This window comes from Felis catus, chromosome D2 (genome assembly GCF_018350175.1).
Source record: "Felis catus isolate Fca126 chromosome D2, F.catus_Fca126_mat1.0, whole genome shotgun sequence".
NCBI lineage: Eukaryota > Metazoa > Chordata > Mammalia > Carnivora > Felidae > Felis > Felis catus.
Window position 1 is genome coordinate 28882155 of NC_058378.1, and position 26974 is coordinate 28909128.

Genomic DNA, 26974 nt, shown 5'->3' on the forward strand with positions numbered 1-26974 from the left:
CTTACAAGTCCTCAACACAGAGGAGAAGAGGCCAACATGGTGGAGCAGCATGGAAGGTTTTTTTGCCTCTCTCTTCCCTGAAATGCAGCTAGATCAACACCAAACCATCTTGCACACCTAGAAAACTGATCTGAGGATTAACAGAACAATCTACACAACTTGAACCACAGAACTCAGCAGGTATGTGGTGCAGAGAGGTGAACTGAGGGAGAGAGAACCTGCATAGGGTAGGAAGCTGTTTCTGCTTGCAGAGAGGATGGAGACAGGGGGAAAAATACAGGAAAAGCACTCCCCCTGAAAGCAGCTGGAGAGAAAGAGAAAGATTGGAAACACCCATAAGGGACTCAACAAGAAAGGGAGAAAGGAGAAAGGACAGGGTTTAAATACCATTAAGACTCAATAAACAGGGACGCGCAGAGTCTGCAACTCCACAGTTCAATACCTGGTGGAGCTCTGGTGGGAAGGGCAAACACCCAGGAGCAGACAGCAAGGTCTGAAGGGTCCTCAGGCCACACAGGGAGGGAGTTCCCTGTTAAGAGGACATTTTTGGTAGAGGCTGTGAGGCCTCCCCACAGGCAAAGTTCCCAGCGAATCCTGGAGAACAGCTATGTTTGCTACTGTTGGAACAAGGACGTTAGGGGTAAAGCCTGTAACAGATGTGTGTTGTGATTTACCATAATCCCTGAAATGCTGCTGCTACACGAGCCCAAGAACTTTTTCTGGGGCAGACTAGCACCCAGCCACAGTCTCTGGGCATCTGCAGCAGCAGAATTGCACAAACGTTCCTGGGGGCAGGCCAGCACCCCGTCATTGCTCCAGGAGACCCTCCCCTAGAAGGTTGGAATGGGTCAAAGCCACAGGATCCTCAGAAGTGAGGAGTTTGGAAACATAGCTCCATCTGAGATAAAACTCGAGAGTTAGGTGCTGCCTGGCAGGCTGAGGGCTTTGTCAGGGACAGTGTAGAAGCAGGAAGTAGATGGAAGTCGAAGAAAAAGGAGGGGTGCATGATTGCTAGTTGGCAAGAGCACACAGTTCTGAGCACAGAGACTGGGTAGCTGGTCACCAACACATAAAAAAATGCTAAACATCACTCATCATCAGAGAAATACAAATCAAAACCACCATGAGATACCACTTAGTTATCAGAATGGCTAACATTAACAACTCAGGCAACAACAGACGTTGGCGAGGATGTGGAGAAAGAGGATGGATCTCTTTTGCATTATTGGTGGGAATGCAAACTGGTGCATCCACTCTGGAAAACAGTATGGAGGTTCCTCAAAAAATTAAAAATAGAACTACCCTCCAACCCAGCAATTGCACTACTAGGTATTCATCTAAGGGATAGAGGTGTGCTGTTTCAAAGGGGCACATGCATCCCAATGTTTATAGTAGTGCTATCAACAATAACCAAAATATGGAAGAGCCCAAATGTCCATCAATGAATGGATGGATAAAGAAGATGTGGTGTGTGTGTGTGTGTGTGTGTGTGTGTGTGTGTGTGTACACACACACAATGGAGTATTACTCGGCAATAAAAAAAGAATGAGGGGTGCCTGGGTGGCTCAGTTGGTTGAGCGTCCAACTTCAGCTCAAGTCATGATCTCACAGTCCGTGAGTTCGAGCCCGATGTCGGGCTCTGTGCTGTCAGTTCAGAGCCTGAAGCCTGCTTCAGATTCCGTGTCTCCCTCTCTCTCTGCCCCTCCCCCACTCACGCTCTATCTCTATCAAAAAATGAATAAACGTTAAAAAAAAGTTAAAAAAAAAGAATGAAATTTTGCCAATTGCAACTACATGGATGGAACTAGGGGGTATTTTATGCTAAGCGAAATTAGTCAGAGAAGAACAAGTATCATATGACTTCACACACATGAGTAATTTAAGCTACAAACAGATGAACATAAGGGAAGGGAAGCAAAAATAATATAAAAACAGGGAAGGGGACAAAACATAAGAGACTTTAAATATAGAGAACAAACAGAGGGTTCCTGGAGGGGTTGTGGGTAGGGGGGATGCGCTAAATGGCTAAGGGGCATTAAGGAAGACACGTGCTGGAATGAGCACCGGGTGTTATACATCGGGGATGAATCACTGGAATCTACTCCTGAAATGATTATTGCACTGTATACTAACTAACTTGGGCGTAAATTTAAAAATAAATAAATAAATAAAAATTTTCAAAAAAAGTAATGCAGAAAAAAAAACTACCTGTTATGTTAAAAGATTATTTCACAAATTTGCTCAAGTAGAATGGTGAGCATGCAATTTATGTTCACTAAAGCAATCCTTCATTATTTTTTTTCTTCTTCGTAAAGAAAGTGTCAGTAGGTCCCCACAACTTGAGGGCTAGATATTGGTCTTCAGTCATAGCCTTGGCAGCGGCTCCATTTGTACTGTTCATCTCTTTTATATAGAATGTGAATTTAATGAGAATGTTCATTTTCAGAATAAAAATCACTATGATGCCAAAAAAAATTTCTCATCCAAAAAAATAAAATCTGTAACTTATATATATGGTAATGGATGCTAATTAGACTTATTGTGGTGATTATTTCACAATATATACAAATTGATTCATTATGTTGTACACCTGAAACTAATAATGTTATATGTCAATTATACTTCAACTTAAAAATAATAAAATAAAATAAAATTGCTTAGGTTTTTTTCACCTTATTTGTCAGCATTAACATTATGTCAATAAACCTATTATTGCCTCATTTTTTGTAAAACTTAAATATTATTCATGAATTTTGAATCTTATTGGCCATCACTTGATCTTGATGCCCCAAAGTCTCATCTTAATAACATTAGGATATTACCATAGTTCCTTAATTCTAAAACACTATTACAACAAATACCATTTATTGCTTCTTTTCAGAATGTAAGTATAGATAATATTTTGTCAATATTGGAGCATTCAAATTCAAGGCTGAGCTGTGAGGCCTATTATTCCAGGAATACAGAGAGTAAGACAGAACAAAAATACCATTAATCAATCGTCAATAACCTTCAACAAAGCAGGAAAGAATACGCAATGGAAAAAAAGAGTCTCTTCCACAAACAGTGTTGGGAAAACTGGCTGGCAACATGCAGAAGAATGAAATTGAACTTATTTCTTCCACCATACATAAAAATAAATTCAAAATGCATTTAAGACCAGAGGCACCTGGGTGGCTCAGTCAGTTAAGCATCTGACTTCAGCTCAGGTCATGATCTCATGGTCTGTGAGTTCAAGCCCTGCGTCAGGCTCTGTGCTGACAGTCCAGAGCCTGGAGCCTGCTTCGGATTCTGTGTCTCCATCTCTGCCCCTCCCCTGCTCATGCGTGCCTCTCTCTCTCTCTCTCTCTCTCTCTTTCTCTCAAAAAAAAAGTAAATAGACATTTTTTAAAAATGCATTTAAGACCTAAATGATGTGCAGCAGGAAACCATCAAAAATCCTAGAGAACACAGGCAGCAACCTCTTTGACCTCAGACATAGCAAATTCTTACTACACACATTGCCAGAGGCAAGGGAAGCAAAAGCAAAAATAAACTTTTGGGATTTCACCAAGTTAAAAAGCTTCTGAAGCAAAGGAAACAATCAAAGGCAGCCTACAGAATGGGAGAAGATATTTGCAAACAACATATTTCAGAAAAGGTTAATCTCCAAAATCTATAAAGAACTTATCAAACTCAACACCCAAATAACAAATAGTCCAGTTAACAAACGGTCAGAAGACATGAATGGACATTTTTCCAAGGAAGACATCCAGATGGCTCATGAAAAGACACTCAACATCACTCATCATCAGGGACACATAAGTTAAAACCACGATGAGATACCACTTCATACCAGTCAGAATTGCTAAAATTAACAACACAAGAAACAACAGACGTTGGCAAGGATGCAGAGAAAGGGGAACCCTGTTGTACTGTTGGTAGCAATGCAAACTGGTGCAGCCACTCTGGAAAATAGTATGGAGGCTCCTCAAAAAGTTAAAATTAGAACTACCCTATGATCCAGCATTTGCACTACTAGGTATTTACCCAAAGGATACAAAAGTACAGATTCAAAGGGGCACATGAACCCAATTTTTATACCAGCATTATCAACAATAGCCAAACTATGAAGAAAGCCCAATGTCCATCGACTGATGAATGGATATAGAAGAGGTGAGGTAAATAGATATATAGATATATAGACATACACACACATGAATATATACATATACGTGTACATATATACAATGGAATATTACTCAGCCATCAAAAAGAATGAAATCCTGCCAAAAAACGTGAATGGAGCTAGAATTTATTAGGCTAAGCAAAATAAATCAATCAGAGAAAGAAAAATACTGTAAGATATCACTCATAGGTGAAATTTAAAAAACAAAACAGATGAATATATGGTAAGCAGGGGAGAAAGAGAAGAGAGGGAGATAAACCATAAGAGACTCTTAATGACAGAGAACAAACTAAGGGTTGATGAAGAGAGGTGATGGGAAATGGGTTAGATGGGTGATGGGCATTAAGAAGGGCACTTGTGATGAGCATTGGATCTTGTATGTAAGTGATGAATCACTGAGTTCTACCACTGAAGCCAATATTGCACTGTATATAAACTAACCAAAATTTAAATTTAAAAAATTTATATATATACACATATATATGTATGTATACGTATATAACATATATATGTATATAACATATAAATACACATATATGTGTGTGTATATACATATATTTTTACATATATATACATATACATATATATATATATGAACAAAAATACCATTAATCAGGTTTGAGTTCAAAGCTGATTCTCTTGAGATTTTAAGAAAAAAATAGTTGTGGAAGGCATTAATGAAAAAGAAAATAATTTTCTACATTATTTTGGCTCCTCTTTAGCAAAGGCTAGATCTGATAGACTAGATCATAGAGTTTTACAAAGCAGATCTGGTCAGATAAAGAAAAAAAGTAGGGAAGCTCCCCTCACCTACCTCAAGAGACTAGTGGAAGAAGAGGCTGACAGATAAGAAAGACAGGTAAGATACATGTCCTTATTTCCCCTGTCTGAGGTTCACTCAGACTGGGAGCTGCATTAGCATGATTGAGGGGAAATACTGAAAACAGAGAGACTTGGTTCCATTTATCTTTGGAACTCTGGAAGAAAACAGCTTCATAAGCTGCTCTGCACAAACTTTGGAGTTGCCACAGTGACATCTTGGCATCACAGTGTTATTATAAGTAGGAGGAAGGGAAGCTTAGCTTTCCTAAAGTCAGTCCTGATTGCCGTGAGACATGGATAAGACCCATACCATCCTAGATACCATAAAGGACATCAAAATGTGGCTGTGTTAAAGACTGGTGGGCCTGCCCTGAGCCCACCATGGTCAGAAACACGGTGATCCTACAGCATAGGCTGAGAAGTAGACAGATAATGCCAAACACTTGACAGAGGATGTATCTGGGATTTAAGGGTCTGAAGCACTATCAGGGGCCAAGCATCCTGAGAGAACTATGGACTCTAACCAAGATGAAAAAGAACAGGCCACAAATTCTATCAGCTATGGACTATATAGGAAATACAGAGACACCCAGTCACCACTGGGTGTCTGGTCACCAGTGGGACTGGTCACCAGTCCAGAAAGCATCCCAGACCAGCCATTCTGCAGCAATAGCCACTACACGTACAAAGGTCCATCTCCCACTCCCATAGGATCACATAAGCAACACTCCCATCCAACCACCTATTTCTGATCACTATATCTAAAGAAATTGAGTACTTACCAAAAGGGACTGTGCCCTAAAATCATCAAAAAGGAAAACTACATTAAATGCTCATATTCGTTATAAGATATATCATAATTTCAGAAATGTTAAAAATACAGGTGGAGAATGTTGGACAATGTGTCTAAACGACAGTATCTTGCTTTATCATGGGTTGAGAATGCAAACTGTTTCCTAAAAGAAAAAACGCAGGGGCATCTGGCTGGCTTAGTCAGAGGAGTATGGGACTCTTTGATTTCAGGGTCGTGAGTTTAAACCCCACATTGGGTATAGAGATTATAAATAAATAAACTTTAAAAATGTTAAAAGAAAAAACTCATCTGAAAAATCACAAACCACATTTGTTAAGCCTTAGTTTATACAGCATTGTACTGTACATACTATATATATCCAAATTTCCAGCTATATCAAGGTTAAATAACTTTTCCAAAGGTAAAAATTATTTCTAGATTATAAAAAACTGTGTCCTGGTTCCAAACATCCTAAAGAGAATCCCTAGCTCTTGAAAATCTCGTTTCTCAGGTCATGGTTTCTAGTGCCCCAAAGCCATTTCTGGGTATCATAGAATCCCTTGACATAGACTGACCACAGGCTTAGTCAGTCTGCCCCTCTTAGGAGGGGCAGATCCTCCTCCAAAAAAAAAAAAAAAATGTGCAGGTCTCTCACAACAGGAAAATCACCCCTGGGCAGCCCCTTCAGAACAGAACAACAATCAGAGTTCAGAAATTCCTGGTGACCTCACCACTCTGCCCCAGCATAAGGATGTATATAAGGATGTATATAAGGATGCCCCAGCATAAGGATGTAAGGTAGTGGTTTCCAACTCTGCCTACACAATGTTGCAATTTAAAAGTTAAAATTTACAGTCTCCACCACCACCTTCTCAAACTTGAATGTGATACAAATCAACTGGGATCTTATTACACCATAGATTCTGATTCAGGGGGTCCAGGGTAGGGCATAAGGGACTTCATTTTTCAGGAGTTCCTAAGTGAGCATGATGCTATAAGTCCATGGACAACACTTCGGAGGCAGCAAGGTCTTACTCCAGTGGCTGTATAATACAATCACCTGGGAGGCTTTATAAAAACACTTTTTTTTTAATGTTTATTTTTGAGAGAGAGAGAGAGAGAGAGAGAGAGAGAGAGAGAGAGAGAGAGAGAGAGAGAAAGACAGAGCACGCATGGGGGAAGGGGCAGAGAGAGAGGGAGACACAGAATCCAAAGCAGGCTCTAGGCTCTGAGCTCGTAGCACAGAGCCCTACGTGGGGCTCAAACCCAACCGTGAGATCATGACCTGAGCAGGAGTCAGACGCTTAACTGACTGAGCAACCCAAGCGCCCCAAGGGAAGCTTTTTAAAAATACTGTTAACAGGGTCCTACTCAAGATTCTGATTTAATCGGCCTTAGCTGTGGCCTGGGTAGAAGGATGTTTGTAAGTTCCTTACACAACGCCTTCATATAGCTGAAAGTTGAAAAGCCCTGGTGCAGATGATTATAAACATACATGTGATAGGACACCACACCACAATTTCAGACTTGTGCATTATGCATCTCTTCCCTCACAGCAATTCCACCCCAAATGGGCCCACCAAAAACAAGATGCCATGGGTAGTCAAAAAACTTAGAGTCCACCATAACCTAATCCATACATGGATCCATAATGCTATCTAGTAGTGGACTGCTGAGTAAGGGAGAGCTACAGAACATGGATCCAAGACCTCTCAATAACAGTAGTTTTCCTAGAGCCGCTGCTAACAGTCCTACTGGGACCTAAGAGAGCTAACTGAGCACATTACAGAGAGTTGATAAGGAGGTTACCCTCAGGAATTCCTTATAAATTTATCCCAGATGAGCACCACCGAAATCCATTAAAAAGACAGGGAATGAGCCCTATACTAGAGCAAGCCTTGGGCCAAGAGGCAGAATCAGGTTCACTACTGGCTGATATAAAGGCCAGCATAGCATTTCTCACATTGTAATTACCTGGAAGCTTTTAAAATTACTTCTTGGTCCTACTCCCAAAGATTCTGATTTCATTGGTTTCCTGTGTGGCCTGGACATCAGGATTTTTTAAAGCTCCCCAGATAATTTTAATGTGCAGCCAGGATTGAAAACCACTGGACTAACAGGATGTCAATACAAATAGGAATTTTCTCAACTGCCTAGTTAGCACTCTTCTCCCAAGTGAGGCTCTTGTATCTCTCACAGGGCTTGGCCACAAATCACTCTATCATAATTTATGTCACAGGAACTCTCAACTGTGTATGGGATACTGCCCATTTCTTACCCTTCTTTAATCAGTAAATATAGATTATCTCCATGAGAAAATTGTCAGTGTAGAGCAGGGGCCTGCAAATTAGGCATCCAGGGCAAAATCTAGTCACTTGCCTATTTTGTAAATAAAGTTTTATTGGAACACAGCCATATTTTATTATAAACATCCATTTGTTTACGTATTGTCTATGGCTGCTTTCAAATTACAATGGCAAAGTAATTGCAATAGAGACCCTATGACTGTCAAAGCTGAACTATTCACTCTCTGGACTTGTACAGAAAAAGTTTGCACAGAGTTGTCAAGCTATAGATGCTGGGTGTTCTGAAATAGTCCAGGAATGTCTGTGAAGGGTAGAATCACACTTAAAGCAGTGAAAATGATGACATCTGGGGAGATATGGACTCCTATCCCTTCAACCAGCTGAACCAGAATTTCTCCCATCAATCTAGCATTTTCCACTAAAAAGGCAGATGGATGTGGGCTTATCAGTCTATATCACCTGGCTGCCTGTGGAACCCATTTATAAGAAAAAGACCTTATTCCACAACTAAGTTAGAAGTGGATACCTGTGAGATCAGTCTGAATGTGCAGAGGAAAAGAGCTGAGATTAAAAGATAAAGTAACAACAGAAGTGGAAAGGACTGGGGTGGTCAGAGAAACAAGAACAACATGGCAGCAACACTAGAGTGAGTGGAAAGAAAATCAGAGCCTGACAGAATAAAAGGTCTAGGAAGCAAGTGAGTAGAGGTGAAAATATGCTGAGACTGACATCTGCTCACAGCTAATCTCAGAGCTACCAAATTCTGGTGGTGGGAGCAATCCTTATATATTCAGCCATGCACAATTCCTCATGCTATTTTAATCAATTAGCTATTAGTTTTTCTTATCCTTATTTTAATTTAAAATTTTTTAATGTTTATTTATTTTAGAGAGAGAGACAGAGCGTGAGTTGGGGAGGTGCAGAAAGAGAGGGAGACACAGAATCCAAAGCAGGCTCCAAGCTCTGAGCTGTCAGCACAAAGCCCAATGCAGGGCTCAAACCCACAGCCTGATATGGGGCTGACTCAAGCCAAAGTCAGACACTTAACTGACTGAGCCACCCAGGTGCCCCATCCTTATTTTAATTTAAAGAGTGGCTTCCTACTCTGGAAAACAGTGTGGAGGTTCCTCAGAAAATTAAAAATAGACCTACCCTATGACCCAGCAATAGCACTGCTAGGAATTTATCCAAGGGATACAGGAGTTCTGATGCATAGGGCCACTTGTACCCCAATGTTTATAGCAGCACTCTCAACAATAGCCAAATTATGGAAAGAGCCTAAATGTCCATCAACTGATGAATGGATAAAGAAATTGTGGTTTATATACACAATGGAGTACTACGTGGCAATGAGAAAGAATGAAATATGGCCCTTTGTAGCAACATGGATGGAACTGGAGAGTGTGATGCTAAGTGAAATAAGCCATACAGAGAAAGACAGATACCACATGGTTTCACTCTTATGTGGATCCTGAGAAACTTAACAGAAACCCATGGGGGAGGGGAAGGAAAAAAAAAAAGAGGTGAGAGTGGAAGAGAGCCAAATCATAAGATACTCTTAAAAACTGAGAACAAACTGAGTGTTGATGGGGGGTGGGAGGGAGAGGAGGGTGGGTGATGGGTATTAAGGAGGGCACCTTTTGGGATGAGCACTGGGTGTTGTATGGAAACCAATTTGACAATAAACTTCATATATTGAAAAAAATAAAAATAAAGAGTGGCTTTCTTTTTCTCAACTATAGAAATACCATAGAGATAACATCTTTATACTTACTAAGCCTTGAACCTGTAAGTGTTTAAAAGACATTCATTAACGAACTTCTAAGGTAACTTGTTGAAGTTAGAGTCAAAACCCCAATATTTGCATATAAAGTAATCTACAAGAACACTATATGCATGCAGACCTGTCTTTAAGATTTCCTTGGAATCTTCAAGATTAATTCTGACATAAATTCTATTGACAGAATAATCAGCAAAGCTACCAAAAAGAAGCTTGGTGATAAAACCAAGGAAACCTAAGCAAACAGCATCACACTCATTCAAAATGACGTACTGAAATGACAGAAAACCACCACAAACAAATGGAACTTGAATTCTTTTCTGAAAGAATCAAAGTAAATTACATTCTAGGAGGCTAAGAAGCCAAAGCATGTCTTCTCCCAGCTACATAGAAATCAATCAGATCTGTCTATAGAATAGTAAGAAAAGAACCCTTTGGATATCTAAACATCTAATTGCTTTTTTTTTCTTTTCTTTCTCTTGGCTGAAGGAGAGGAGAAAGAAATTCTGTTGATAGTAGGGTGTGACAGAGGGGTTCTGCATAGAAGCCAGGAAAGAAAGAAAAACATGGTACTTGGAGGAGTAAGAATTCACCATCCAGGCACTTGGATTGGGATTTACACTAACAAGGAGAGGGGAGAGATTGGAGAAGAAGCTGAAAGGAGTTTTTTCATAACGAATTTTGTGTGGCTTTAGGTCACAAAAATTGCTTCACTGGGGCCCATGTGACAGCATACTTGGGAAGGGAGGCATTCTCCCCTCTCCTGTAGGAGCCCAGTGCCATTCTGCCACCTTGAGAACTGGCAGCTTTGGGGGAATTGGGACATGGCTACCTTGGCACGTCATTCCCAGACTCACAATGGGCATCATTGACAGTGAATCATCAAGACAAAGCTAAACGAAATGGGAAAACACAGCAGACAGTTTTGGAAGCAAAAGTGACTCATACCTCAGAGACTCCAAATTTTAGAGATGAGAAGAAAAACAAAGGAGAGACTTTGCAGGAAAATGTCCATCCTAACACAGGTAACGAGGAAAATTATAGGAACCCTGGATTGCTGCTACTAATGGAACTTCTTTTGAACTTGCAGACACTTCTTTTGAACTTTTCAGAACTTTCAGATGAGGAGGTAGGAAGCCAGGGAATCAGATCACATAAGGAAGAAAAGTATCTGGCCTATATGCCCAATGCTCAAGGGAACTGGAAACAGGCCCCACAGAGGCTAGAGTATAATTCTGAGACTAGAATGTGGTTTAGAAACTGGAAGAATACATTAAAACACTGGTAAATAGGTATTTTCACTGTCCCTCAATAGCAGGAGTTTGTGGATCTGAATTTGAAAACTGCTCCACTAGAACTCTCCTCCCTGTCTCTACTCCTTTCTTTAGTTTTGTACATGATGAAACTGTTTAACCCCAGATACTAACTGCTTAACTCTCAGTATGTAGTCAATTCCCCAAAAAGAGGATGGTGATAGAACCTATTCACCATCTTCTCCCAAAGGCAAAGCTCGTATGCCAGATTGCCTCATAGGCTTCTTGCCAACAAATAACTGTCAATAAGTCAGCTGCCCACCAAAAAAGGAACCTCTAAGAAGAATGCAATTTGGAAGATAATAGTTACTGGAGATTTTCACAATATACCCATTCTCCTGAGCACAGGATAGGATCATACATCCAGTATCCACAATGACCACATTACTTGCTTTGACAAAAGCAATATGAGTGAAACTGACATATATCACACCTGGGTGGACACTTTAGGAGACTTTGCGTGATTCATCATGTTCTCTTTCCCTGTTACAATACTGGAAGTAAATACAGATATGAAGCCGGGTCTCTGGGTGCTGGTACTAAGTAGAGACATCCTGCTAACTTACAATGGACATGTAGCCTAAGCACAAAATGAACTTTATTAAGCCTCAGAAATATGGGATTTGGCTTATCATAGCAAAATCTAGCTTATGCTGACCAATAAGAGTTGGCAGATATTCTTAAATTAGACCCAATAAATATTATTGAGTATATGAAACCATCCCCAAGGGACTTCCAGAAATAGATGGAGACACTATGCAAGTAGAAGCCAAGGAAAGGCCAAGAGAAGGTCCTACAAAAGTTAGGAATAGAGCCAGAGAAATAATGTTTATTACTATTGATTTAACTCTGTATTTACCTCTTGAAAACATAGGATATATACACATCATAAGATATACTTGAACCTTTACCCCAAAAAAACTTTGTACAAGATAACACATTATACGAAGTTTGCTAATGTTTTTATCTTAAAAGATTTTGAGTAAGTCAGTTCTTTAAGTTCACTTTCAACATGAATCTGACACATAGCAAATTATATTTTGTGGCAAATAAGATTATAGACAGTTCCATTATGTAATGACTGTAGCATGATCTAGCAACTTTTATCTCCTTCAAAGAGTATACGACATACAGATGTAAATTCTTTTAATCACAATTGTGCATAAATAGACTTTCTGCACTGCACTGCCTAATTTGGATCTTGAAAGTGATAAAGTCCAGATGCCTACAGTTGCAATCATAAAAATGTAATTCCTGAGAAAAAAATTATTTCTGATACATTTGAGGAATTTATTACAGAGGGATGCAACTGTTTAAGTTATAACACAGAAAAAATGAAAGCAACTGATTGAAATATATCCCAGACAGAACATCCCTGTAAAATGACCTAGTAATTTACCTGTACCCAAGAGAAAAAAAAAGTAGATTAAAGATAAATCAAGTTTGGTGGGGAACACTCTGATAACTATAAAAAGAGCAGAATAAAGATTTATGAATAAATGAATAGAAGCCAGAGTGACATAATAGCATCTATGACCAATTACTCCAAAAATTAAAATGTGATTTTGACTTTGAGTTATATACAGAGCTGGCAAGTAATTTCTGTGAAACCTTGAAAGCAAAGGAATATAACATTAAGATAAATAATGAGTAAAAGTGAGGATTTTTTAATGGGGTTACTACATTGATAACTTTATCTGGTGGCACTATGAGCTTAAAGATCATGAACTTCTTCTGGAATGTTTTCCAGTATAACCAGAGACAATATTACATACTTAAACCAAGTAAGTATTTCAAATTAAATACTCGTTGAAAAAAAAGTCAATACTACCCAAGGCAATCTACATATTCAATGCAATCCCTATCAAAATAACACCAACATTCTTCACAGAACTAGAACAAACAATCCAAAAATTTGTATGGAACCAGAAAAGATCCCAAATAGCCAAAGCCAATTCTGAAAAAGAAAACGAAAGTTGGAGGCATCACAATTCCAGACTTCAAGATGTATTACAAAGCTGTAATCATCAAGACAGTATGGTACTGACACAAAAACAGACACTTAGATCAATGGAACAGAATAGAGAACCCAGAAATGGACCCACAAACATATGGCCATCTAATCTTTGACAAAGCAGGAAAGAGTATCAAATGGAATAAAGACAGTCTCTTCAGCAAATGGGAAAACTGGACAGCAACATGCAGAAAAATGAACCTGGACCACTACACCATACACAAAAATAAACTCCATACACAAAAATAAATTCAAATGGATTAAAGACCTAAATGTAAGGCAGGAAGCCATCAAAACCCTCATGGAGAAAGCAGGCAAAACCTCTCTGACCTTAGCCACAGCAACTTCTTAACGTGTCTCCAGAAGCAAGGGAAATAAAGGCAAAAACAAACTACTGGGACCTCATCAAGATAAAAAGCTTCTGGACAAAGAGAGAAATAATCAGCAAAACTAAAAGGCAATCAATGGAATGAAAGAAGATATTTGCAAATGGTATATCAGACAAAGGGCTAGTATCCAAAATCTATAAGGAACTTATCAAACTCAACACCCAAAAAACAAATAATGCAATGAAGAAATGGGCAAAAGACATGAATAGACACTTCTCCAAAGAAGACATCTAGATGGCTAACAGACACATGAAAAAAATGCTCAACATCACTCATCATCAGGGAAATACAAATAAAAACCACAATGAGATATCACCTCACACCTGTTAAAATGGCTAAAATTAACAACGCAGGCAACGACAGATGTTGGCAAGGATGTGGAGAAAGAAGAACCCTTTTTCACTGCTGGTGGGAATGCAAACTGGTGCAGCCACTCTGGAAAACAGTACGGAGGTTCCTCAAAAAATTAAAAATAGAACTACCCTATCACCCAGCAATTGCACTACTAGGTATTTATCCAAAGGATGCCAGGTGTGCTGTTTTGAAGGGGCACAATGCACCCCAGTGGTTATAGCAGCACTATCAATAGCCAAAGTAGGGAAAGAGCCCAAATATCCATCAACAGATGAATGGATAAAGGAGATGTGATATATATAAATATATATATTATAGATAAATATAGATAAATATAAATATCTATAGATATTTATATATAGATATATCTATATTGATATAGATATCTACATCCATTTATCAGCAATCAAAAATAATGAAATCTTGTCATTTGCAACAACATAGATGGAACTACAGTGTTTATGTTAAGCAAAATTAGAGAAAGACAAATACCATATGACTTCACTCATATGTGGAATTTAAGATACAAACCAGATGAAGATAAGGTGAAGGGAAGCAAAAATAATATAAAAACAGGGAGGGGGACAAAACATAAGAGACTCTTAAATACAGAGAACAAACAGGGTTGCCAGAGGGGTTTTGGGGGGTGGATGGGCTAAATGGGCAAGGGGCATTAAGGAAGACACTTGTTGGGATGAGCACTGGTATTATATGTAGTGGATGAATCACTGGAATCTAGTCCTGAAATCATTATTGCCCTATATACTAACTTGGATGTAAATTTTAAAAATATAAAATAATAAAAATAAATAAAATAATAAAATAAAATAGAAAAAAATAGAAAAAAATGCAATGAGATATTCAGTATGATGCTATTCTAGAAAAATGCACCTAAAATACAATTTAAGGAAAATTTTTACTTGTATTGATAGGTAATACATGATCAAAGTGACAGATACAAGAACTCTGTGCATCAACAAAAGGTCAGCTATATTAATAATTCTTTGAGTTAGAAATGCGCTGGGTTTTGATAAGAATAATCCCATTAAAATGAAAATCAAGAGTATGTCCAAATCATTTGCTGCACTAGAATTCTCCTTTATGGGATAATTTCTAAACATAGTAAATATTCTATAAATTATTAATACTTTAATTTGATTTGCATCTTGCTAAGATCTAGAAACTTTTTTCTAACTGGGATATTGGTGAACTAGTATACCAACTGCCTTTAAGAAATCAAGAAATATGTTCAAAAACATTCACAACAATCTTAAGGACCATAAAATTAGCAACTACACTTACATATAACTGAGAACTATCTAGCATATAATAAATACTAATTATTCTTTCCCTGACACATTTACTTGTAGATCATGAAGAAGTATGAATCCAAGCACCATATTTAAACCCCTGTGAAGTAATAAGCATGACCACACTTTTTAAAAGAGTTAAATTTCTTTCCAATCAAATAAAATTATTACAGGTCATTTTACCCTTTTAATTTTCTACATGGACTCATCAAGTGTTTATAGATTATTATAATAGTTTTTAAACATGCCAGGAAATACACATAAACTGTGAATAGCATACTCTTCAATGTGAATTTATTTAAAGTATTCCCTATTGACTGCCTTATCAATGTACTTGACTAAACCAAACTATTTATTGGTTTCAGTTAGAACATAAAAAGTAGTTTCTTCATAATGATACTTTCTCTATTCATAAATAATATGTCAGCAGCCTTTGTGACTAGCAAGTCTTAAGTGACCAACTCTAATGTTCTACTCTTACAGGACAAATAAGGGTTATGTGGTTGCATTACTGCACTAGCCTTTATCACTAAATGAAGGCCATTACCCTACTCACATCTAGTAATTTCAGAGGAACAAAATCTTAAATGACTTGTGAGAACTCATTTTATAACTTTCAAAAATCATAACAATTCTCATTACTTGCTCACTTTTACATTTAGTAACTAATCCTAGGGAGACAATTTGAACTGATGACAAAAATTTATATACAAAGATGTTCAACACAACATTATTCATAACAGTAAAAAAGCAAAAACAACCTGAATGTCCCAAAATGGGAGGCTGCTTTATTTTTTTTTATGAAATTTATTGTCAAATTGGTTCCCATACAATACCCAGTGCTCATTCCAACAGGTGCCCTCCTCAATGACCATCACCCACTTTCCCCTCCCACCCACCCCCCATCAACTCTCAGTTTGTTCTCAGTTTTTAAGAGTCTCTTATGATTTGGCTCCCTCCCTATCTTTTTTTTTTCCTTCCCTTCCCCCATGGTCTCCTGTTAAGCTTCTCAGTATCCACATAAGAGTGAAAACATATGGTATCTGTCTTTCTCTGTATGGCTTATTTCACTTAGCATCACACTCTCCAGTTCCATCCACGTTGCTACAAAGGGCCATATTTCATTCTTTCTCATTGCCATGTAGTACTCCATTGTGTATATAAACCACAATTTCTTTATCCATTCATCAGTTGATGGACATTTAGGCTCCTTCCATAATTTGGCTATTGTTAAAAGTGCTGCTATAAACATTGGGGTACAAGTGCCCCTATGCATCAGTACTCCTGTATCTCTTGGGTAAACCCCTAGCAAGGCTATTGCTGGGTCATAGGGTAGATCTATTTTTAATTTTTTGAGGAACCTCCACACTGTTTTCCAGAGTGGCTGCACCAGTTTGCATTCCCACCAACAGTGCAAGAGGGTTCCCATTTCTCCACATCCTCTCCAGCATCTATAGTCTCCTGATTTGTTCATTTTAGCCACTCTGACTGGCGTGAGGTGGTATCTGAGTGTGGTTTTGATTTGTATTTCCCTGATGAGGAGCGACGTCGAGCATCTTTTCATGTGCCTGTTGGCCATCTGGATGTCTTCTTTAGAGAAGTGTCTATTCATGTCTTCTGCCCATTTCTTCACTGGATTATTTGTTTTTCAGGTGTGGAGTTTGGTGAGTTCTTTATAGATTTTGGATACTAGCCCTTTGTTTGATATGTCATTTGCAAATATCTTTTCCCATTCCGTTGGTTGCCTTTTAGTTTTGTTGATTGTTTCTTTTGCAGTGCAGAAGCTTTTTATCATCATGAGGTCCCAATAGTTCATTTTTGCTTTTAATTCCCTTGTCTTTGGAGATGTGTCAAGTAAGAAATTGCTGTGGCTGAATCAGGGAGGTTTTTTCCAAGCTTTCTCCTCTAGGGTTTTGATGGTTTTGATGGTCTCACATTCAGGTCCTTTATCCATTTTGAGTTTATTTTTGTGAGTAGTGTAAGAAAGTGAGGCTGCTTTAAAAAACTATGGTGCAGGGGTGCCTGGGTGGCTCAGTCAGTTGAGTGTCTGACTCTTGATCTTGACTCAGGTCACAATCTCACAGTTCATGAGTTCAAGCTCCACATCAGGCTCTACACCGGAAGTGCAAAGCCCACTTGGAACTCACTCTCTCCCTTTTTCTTTCCCCTCCCCAGCTCATGCTCTAGCACTCTCTCTCAAAATAAATAAATAAACTTAAAGAAAACTATGGTGCAGCAATATAATTAAACCACAATTTTATGAAATCATGCTTACAAAGAATGGGGAAATTATCAAAATATCACTTTAAATAGGAAAGTGAAATAAAACCTTACATATACAGTATTATTTCCATCTTGTTTACATATATTCTTCATATATATGAGATATAAATTATATATAACATATATGTTCTTTAATATTATAAAACTCTAAGAATAATAAAAATCCATAATTTTAGTATATTGCAAGTAAATACAGCAAAACATTGTTTACCTCTTGGTTGTAATAATTGAGTGATTTTTATTCTCATATTTTTGGTTTTGGTTTTGCTTTATTTTGTTTTGCTTTTCTACTTTTTTCAGTGAACTTTACCAGAAAAACAATAAATAAGCTTTTTTGTTTCTTTTTAACATGAGAGAATTCAGTAGGTGGCTAAAATAGGGATTTTAATGAAGTCTACATAGTCATCAAGTATCAATTTCACACCAGGTATCAGTGCTGTTAAGAATGCCAACCTTCATGATTAAGTTTTCATCAGTAAAGCATATGTTTTGTGTTTCCAGTAGCAGATATCTTCTATGGGTGTGCTAAGTAAAATCATGCAGTCTATTCTGAGTTACTCCCCTCCTCACCATCTACCCCACAAAGAAGAAAAGCAGAACATTTTTAAAGTATCAGAGGTGGGGTGCCTGAGTGGCTCAGGCATTTAAGCATCAGGCTCATGTTTTTGACTCAGGTCATGATGTCACAGTTTGTGAGATCAAGCCCCGCGTCCAGCTCTATGCTGACAGCATGGAGCCCACTTGGGATTCTCTCTCCCTCTCTCTCTCTGCCCCTCCCCTGCTCACTCTGTCTCTCTCCCTCTCTCTCTCTCTCTCCAAATAATAAAGTATCAGAGGTAAAATCAATGCAGTTTCTCACTCAAGTAACCTTTGAGTGCTTCAAAGCCCTAAAAAAAGGGATGATTTAACAATCCCATTTACAATTACACCAAAAAAGAAAAAAATACTTAGGAATGAACTTAAACAAGGAGGTGAAAGACCTCTACTCCAAAAATTAGAAAACACTGATGAAAGAAATTCAAGATGACCCAAACAAATGGAAAGATATTCCATGCTCATGGACTGAATGATTCAATATTGTTAAAATTCCAATACTACCTAAAATAATCTTCAGACTTAATGTAATGGCTATCAAAACCCAACATGTTTCACAGAGGTAGAATAATCCTAAAATTTGTATAGAACCACAAAAGACCCCAAAGCCCAAGAAATCTTGAAAAAGAACAAAACTAAAGGTATCACAATCCCAGATTTCAAGACACACTACAAAGCTGCAGTAGTCAAAACAGTATGGTTCTGGCACAAAAACAGACACCTAGATCAATTGAACAGAGTAGAGTCCAGTAATAAACCCACACTTATTCATGGTCAACAATAGGGAAAAGACAGTCTCTTCAACAAATGGTTCTGAGAAAACTTGACAGCTACATACAAAAGAATGAAAATAAACCACTTTCTTACACCACACACAAAAATAAACTCAAAATGGATGGAAGACTTAAATGTAAAGCCTAAAACCTTAAAATTCCTAAAAACAAAACAAAACAAAACAAAACAAAAAAACAAAAAACACCACAGGTAATAATTTCTTTTACACTGTCTGTAGAAACATTTTCTAGATATGTCTCCTAGGCAAAGGAAACAATAGCAAAATTAAACTGTTGGGACTATACCAAAATAAAAGGCTTTTGCACAGCAAAGGAAAACGTCCACAAAACAAAAAGGCAACCTAGTGAACTGGAGAAGATATTTGCAAATTATATATCCAATAAAGGGTTACTATCTAAAATGCATAAAGAGCGGCGCCTGGGTGGCTCAGTCAGTTAAGTGTCCAACTCTTGCTGTCAGCTCAGGTGATGATCCCACGGTTCGTGAGACTGATCCTTTTGCTGGGCTCTGCACTGACAGCACAGAGCCTGCTTGGGATTTTCTCTCTCCCTCTCTCTCTGCCCCTCTCCCACGCATGGACACACACGATTCCCCCCACAAAATAAATAAATAAACATTCAAAATATATAAAGAACTTCTATAACCCAACACACACCAAAAAAAAAAAAGCAATAATCCAATTATAAAATGAGTAGAGGACCTGAAGAGACATTTTTCCAAAGAAGACATATAGATAACAGACACTTGAAAAGATCCTCAACATCACTCATCATCAGGAAAATGCAAATTAAAACTGCAATGAGATATCACCCTACACCTGTCAGAATGGCTAAAATCAAAAACACATAAAACAAGTATTGGAGAGAACATAAAGAAAAAGGGACCCTCGTGCATGGTTGGTGGGAACAAAAACTGCAGCAACCACTGTGGAAAACAGATTGGAGGCTCCTCAAAAAATTAAAAATAGGGTCACCATATAATATAGTAATTCCACTACTGGGTATTTACACAAAAAATATAAGAACAGTAATTCAAAAATATATATATGCACTCCTATGTTTACTGCAGCATTATCTGCAATAGCCAAATTATGGAAACAGCCCAAGTGTCCATCAATGGATGAATGGATAAAGATGTGTTATATATACACTGGAATATTAGTCATCTAAAAAAGAATAAAATCTTGCCATTTTGCAACAACATGAATGGACCTAGAGGTACAATGCTAAGTGATATATGTCAAGAAAAAAAAAAAGAAAATACCATATGATTTCATGTATATGTGAAATTTAAGAAACAAATGAACAAAAAAAAAGAAAGAAAGAAAAGAAAAACAACAGCAACAACAACAACAACAAAAAAAATAGGCACTTGAATTCAGAGAACTGGTGTTTGCCAGAGGGGACATAGGGGAATGGGTAAAATAGATGAATAAAATTAGGAGTAAACTTATCATGATGAGTACTGAGAAATGTATAGAATTGTTGAATCATATTGTATACCTGAAACTAATAAAATACTGTATATGAATTATACTTGAATAAAAAAGAAAAAGAGATAATTTGTCTTAGAAGGTATAATGTGTGATAAGCCTAAAGAGAAGTTCCCTCACAAATTTTGGGTTAAGGACAAAAAATTTAAGTCTATAGCATTGTATAAGTTTTTTCAAGTTCTGCTTTAAGAACTTCAATAAATAAAATCTGGACTTACATAATAAGTCAGAGAATCATGATGTATATTATGAAAAGATTATTGACTTTATGAAAGACTTTATCACAGAATTTCTTAAATAGTTGCTTTTCTCATGCAGTTTGGTATTTTAAAAATAATTTCCTACTTGACAAGTGAGCCACTATGTGCCTTGGGACAAGTCATTCAAAGTCTCTAGGCTCAACTTCCTCATCTATATAATAAAGATGGTTTTAACATGCTGCCTACCTCACTCAGTTTTCATGACTATAAAACAAGAGTATTTATATAAAGATACTTTGAAAGCTGTATATACATATTTTTATGGCTGTTGCTTTTAAAAGAGAATCTGGAGGGGGTAACTTTCATAAATTTCTTACTATTACTAAACATGTAATTTTTTATATTTTAACAGCACTTTAAAGGACAATTTGAGATGACATACTCATTCTATGAAAATCAACTCTTTTCTTGGTTCATGATCTACTTTTCCCATGTTTTTAGGTCTTCTTCAGTTGCACATTGTTATTCCCATGGTCTTAATACCTGGATTATGAGAGGTTCCAGCAGCTTCTCTACAGTGAATGTTTGGACCTGCAGATCCTGAGGATCAATATTCAGTGTGATTGGTGTTTCAGCTGACATGCTGCCTGTGCACAAAAGCAAAAAAAGACACTTATTAATAAAGAAAAATACTTTCTAAAGGGGAAGCACTAATGAAAACCATAGAGTACATGAGATCTGTATTCAGCACCTCTTCCTGATATCGGCCATAGCTCTCAGATGACCAGGGTGCCAAGTTCACCAACAGAGACATGAGATATTCCCCATCTGTTCTCGGAGGTCATGTGGTCTAGAATTAGATCTTCCAATGAATTAATCTATGTTAGTATATGTTCATGACTAAAATAATAACCCAGGGTGAGTTTACATTTGGCCAGGAGTCTTAAGGAAAAAAGAATGGCCAAATTGGTGAGACATATTTTACAGCATGCAAGTGCTTTGACTTCCATGAAATCATAGCACTGAGGCAGCCAGCACTCATATTTTGCTTGTTCTTGCAAGCAAGACTCAGATGAGGAGGTAAATAGAACTTTGGAAGACATATGACACATCTCTATCTGGGGAACTGTTTGAGGGTTTGATTGGAAAAGAAAGTTGGGGGCAATTTACTTTCCTGTACAGAAAATAAACTAATTTAAATTGGCATGGTTATACACAAAAAGAGAAGAGATTGATACTTGGGCAAGACAAAATAAGAAAAAAATTATAAGCCATCTTTAAGGCATTGACATTAATCTCAGAAATCAGTGAGATTTTTGCATAAGAACACACATATATATCAGAAGACGATAAATGGCATGTATCATAACATATTCAAGTCAACAAATTGGCTATAAAGACTATTACCCAAATCATTAAGCTTACAAATTGGTATCAACTTATTCACAGTCAAGTATTTACTGAAGGTCCACAGAAATAAACAGTAAGAAACATGTTATCACCTGTATGTAACTTAGTCTCAAAAAAAAAATTATAGTCCACAGAAACATGTGTTACTATCAGTGAAAAAACATTCCCACTTAGCTCTTACCCATTTTCTTCTATAGTTTCCTATATTTTCAGGCTAAGAAAATATTAGATTCTGCCCCCAGAAAATATCCAGATATTCCCTATGGCACTCAAGGAAACTAAAACAAAAATAGGAGAAGCGGCAAGATGGCGGCTTAGGAGGACGCTGGGCTCACCGCGCATCCTGCTGATCACTTAGATTCCACCTACACCTGCCTAAATACCCAGAAAACCGCCAGAGGATTAGCAGAACGGAGTCGCTGGAGCCAAACGCAGACGAGAGGCCCACGGAAGAGGGTAGGAAGGGCGGCGAGGTGGTGCGCGCTCCACGGACTGGCGGGAGGGAGCCGGGGCAGAGGGGCGGCTCGCCGGCCAAGCAGAGCCCCCGAGTCTGGCTGGCAAAAGCGGAGGGGCCTGACGGACTGTGTTCTGACAACAAGCGCGACTTAGCGTCTGGGAGGTCATAAGTTAACAGCTCTGCTCGGAAAGCGGGAAGGCTGGAGGACAAAGGGAGGGAGAGCTGCTGAGCCCCCGGACAACAGAGCTCAGTTTGGTGGGGAACTAGGCACTCGCCAGCGCCATCTCCCGTGCCCATCCCCCAGCCAAAATCCCAAAGGGAACCAGTTCCTGCCAGGGAACTTAATCGCTCCGCACAAACACCCAACTCTGTGCTTCTGCGGAGCCAAACCTCCGGCAGCGGATCTGACTCCCTCCCGCTGCCACAGGGCCCCTCCCGAAGTGGATCACCTAAGGAGAAGTGATCTAAGCCTGCCCCTCCTGCCCCCCCTGTGCACCTTGCCTACCCACCCCAGCTAATACGCCAGATCCCCAGCACCACAAGCTTGGCAGTGTGCAAGTAGCCCAGACGGGCCACACCACCCCACAGTGAATCCCGCCCCTAGGAGAGGGGAAGAGAAGGCACACACCAGTCTGTGGCCCCAGCGGTGGGCTGGGGGCAGACATCAGGTCTGACTGCGGCCCCGCCCACCGACTCCAGTTATACACCACAGCACAGGGGAAGTGCCCTGCAGGTCCTCACCACGCCAGGGACTATCCAAAATGACCAAGCGGAAGAATTCCCCTCAGAAGAATCTCCAGGAAATAACAACAGCTAATGAGCTGATCAAAAAGGATTTAAATAATATAACAGAAAGTGAATTTAGAATAATAGTCATAAAATTAATCGCTGGGCTTGAAAACAGTATACAGGACAGCAGAGAATCTCTTGCTACAGAGATCAAGGGACTAAGGAACAGTCACGAGGAGCTGAAAAACGCTTTAAATGAAATGCATAACAAAATGGAAACCACCACAGCTCAGCTTGGAGAGGCAGAGGAGAGAATAGGTGAACTAGAAGATAAAGTTATGGAAAAAGAGGAAGCTGAGAAAAAGAGAGATAAAAACATCCAGGAGTATGAGGGGAAAATTAGAGAACTAAGTGATACACTAAAAAGAAATAATATACGCATAATTGGTATCCCAGAGGAGGAAGAGAGAGGGAAAGGTGCTGAAGGGGTACTTGAAGAAATAATAGCTGAGAACTTCCCTGAACTGGGGAAGGAAAAAGGCATTGAAATCCAAGAGGCACAGAGAACTCCCTTCAGACGTAACTTGAATCGATCTTCTGCACGACATATCATAGTGAAACTGGCAAAATACAAGGATAAAGAGAAAATTCTGAAAGCAGCAAGGGGTAAACGTGCCCTCACATATAAAGGGAGACCTATAAGACTCGTGACTGATCTCTCTTTTGAAACTTGGCAGGCCAGAAAGAATTGGCACGAGATTTTCAGGGTGCTAGACAGAAAAAATATGCAGCCAAGAATCCTTTATCCAGCAAGTCTGTCATTTAGAATAGAAGGAGAGATAAAGGTCTTCCCAAACAAACAAAAACTGAAGGAATTTGTCACCACTAAACCAGCCCTACAAGAGATACTAAGGGGGACCCTGTGAGACAAAGTCCCACAGATATCACTACAAGCATAAAACATACAGACATCACAATGACTCTAAACCCATATCTTTCTATAATAACACTGAATGTAAATGGATTAAATGCGCCAACCAAAAGACATAGGGTATCAGAATGGATAAAAAAACAAGACCCATCTATTTGCTGTCTACAAGAGACTCATTTTAGACCTGAAGACACCTTTAGATTGAGAGTGAGGGGATGGAGAACTATTTATCATGCGACTGGAAGCCAAAAGAAAGCTGGAGTAGCCATACTTATATCAGACAAACTAGACTTTAAATTAAAGGTTGTAACAAGAGATGAAGAAGGACATTATATAATAGTTACAGGGTCTATCCATCAGGAAGAGCTAACAATTATAAATGTCTATGCGCCGAATACCGGAGCCCCCAAATATATAAAACAATTACTCATAAACATAAGCAACCTTATTGATAAGAATGTGGTAATTGCAGGGGACTTTAACACCCCACTTACATAAATAGATAGATCATCTAGACACACGGTCAATAAAGAAACAAGGGCCCTGAATGAGACATTGGATCAGATGGACTTGACAGATATATTTAGAACTCTGCATCCCAAAGCAACAGAATATACTTTCTTCTCAAGTGCACATGGAACATTCTCCAAGATAGATCATATACTGGGTCACAAAACAGCCCTTCATAAGTTTACAAGAATTGAAATTATACCATGCATACTTTCAGACCACAATGCTATGAAGCTTGAAATCAACCACAGAAAAAACTCTGGAAAACCTCCAAAGGCATGGAGGTTAAAGAACACCCTACTAACGAATGAGTGGGTCAACCAGGCAATTAGAGAAGAAATTAAAAAATATATGGAAACAAACGAAAATGAAAATACAACAATCCAAACGCTTTGGGACGCAGCGAAGGCAGTCCTGAGAGGAAAATACATTGCAATCCAGGCCTATCTCAAGAAACAAGAAAAATCCCAAATACAAAATCTAACAGCACACCTAAAGGAACTAGAAGCAGAACAGCAAAGGCAGCCTAAACCCAGCAGAAGAAGAGAAATAATAAAGATCAGAGCAGAAATAAACAATATAGAATCTAAAACAACTGTAGAGCAGATCAACGAAACCAAGAGTTGGTTTTTTGAAAACATAAACAAAATTGACAAACCTCTAGCCAGGCTTCTCAAAAAGAAAAGGGAAATGACCCAAATAGATAAAATCATGAATGAAAATGGAATTATTACAACCAATCCCTCAGAGATACAAACAATTATCAGGGAATACTATGAAAAATTATATGCCAACAAATTGGACAACCTGGAAGAAATGGACCAATTCCTGAACACCCACACTCTTCCAAAACTCAATCAGGAGGAAATAGAAAGCTTGAACAGACCCATAACCAGCGAAGAAATTGAATCGGTTATCAAAAATCTCCCAACAAATAAGAGTCCAGGACCAGATGGCTTCCCAGGGGAGTTCTACCAGACGTTTAAAGCAGAGATAATACCTATCCTTCTCAAGCTATTCCAAGAAATAGAAAGGGAAGGAAAACTTCCAGACTCATTCTATGAAGCCAGTATTACTTTGATTCCTAAACCAGACAGAGACCCAGTAAAAAAAGAGAACTACAGGCCAATATCCCTGATGAATATGGAGGCAAAAATTCTCAATAAGATACTAGCAAATCGAATTCAACGGCATATAAAAAGAATTATTCACCATGATCAAGTGGGATTCATTCCTGGGGTGCAGGGCTGGTTCAACATTCGCAAATCAATCAACGTGATACATCACATTAATAAAAGAAAAGAGAAGAACCATATGATCCTGTCAATCGATGCAGAAAAGGCCTTTGACAAAATCCAGCACCCTTTCTTAATAAAAAACCTTGAGAAAGTTGGGATAGAAGGAACATACTTAAAGATCGTAAAAGCCATTTATGAAAAGCCCACAGCTAACATCATCCTCAACGGGGAAAAACTTAGAGCTTTTTCCCTGAGATCAGGAACACGACAAGGATGCCCACTCTCACCGCTGCTGTTTAACATAGCGCTGGAAGTTCTAGCATCAGCAATCAGACGACAAAAGGAAATCAAAGGCATCAAAATTGGCAAAGATGAAGTCAAGCTTTCGCTTTTTGCAGATGACATGATATTATACATGGAAAATCCGACAGACTCCACCAAAAGTCTACTAGAACTGATACAGGAATTCAGCAAAGTTGCAGGATACAAAATCAACGTACAGAAATCAGTTGCATTCTTATACACTAACAACGAAGCAACAGAAAGACAAATAAAGAAACTGATCCCATTCACAATTGCACCAAGAAGCATAAAATACCTAGGAATAAATCTAACCAAAGATGTAAAGGATCTGTATGCTGAAAACTATAGAAAGCTTATGAAGGAAATTGAAGAAGATTTAAAGAAATGGAAAGACATTCCCTGCTCATGGATTGGAAAAATAAATATTGTCAAAATGTCAATACTACCCAAAGCTATCTACACATTCAATGCAATCCCAATCAAAATTGCACCAGCATTCTTCTCGAAACTAGAACAAGCAATCCTAAAATTCATATGGAACCACAAAAGGCCCCGAATAGCCAAAGGAATTTTGAAGAAGAAGACCAAAGCAGGAGGCATCACAATCCCAGACTTTAGCCTCTACTACAAAGCTGTCATCATCAAGACAGCATGGTATTGGCACAAAAACAGACACATAGACCAGTGGAATAGAATAGAAACCCCAGAACTAGACCCACAAACGTATGGCCAACTCATCTTTGACAAAGCAGGAAAGAACATCCAATGGAAAAAAGACAGCCT

The 26974-nt window shown here is 38.5% G+C and overlaps 1 protein-coding gene across 4 annotated transcripts in view; it reads right to left on the bottom strand.

Moving 5' to 3' along the window:
* CTNNA3 (catenin alpha 3) overlaps nucleotides 1-26974 on the bottom strand; it is a 1783011-nt gene that overhangs the window by 1662137 nt on the left and 93900 nt on the right. For all 4 annotated transcript variants that reach the window (XM_045040980.1, XM_023240490.2, XM_045040981.1 and 1 more), the window contains one exon: nucleotides 21157-21260. In XM_045040980.1, coding sequence (XP_044896915.1) covers nucleotides 21157-21255 — 99 coding nt within the window. In that variant the 5' untranslated portion in view covers nucleotides 21256-21260. The remainder of the gene's footprint in view (nucleotides 1-21156; nucleotides 21261-26974) is intronic.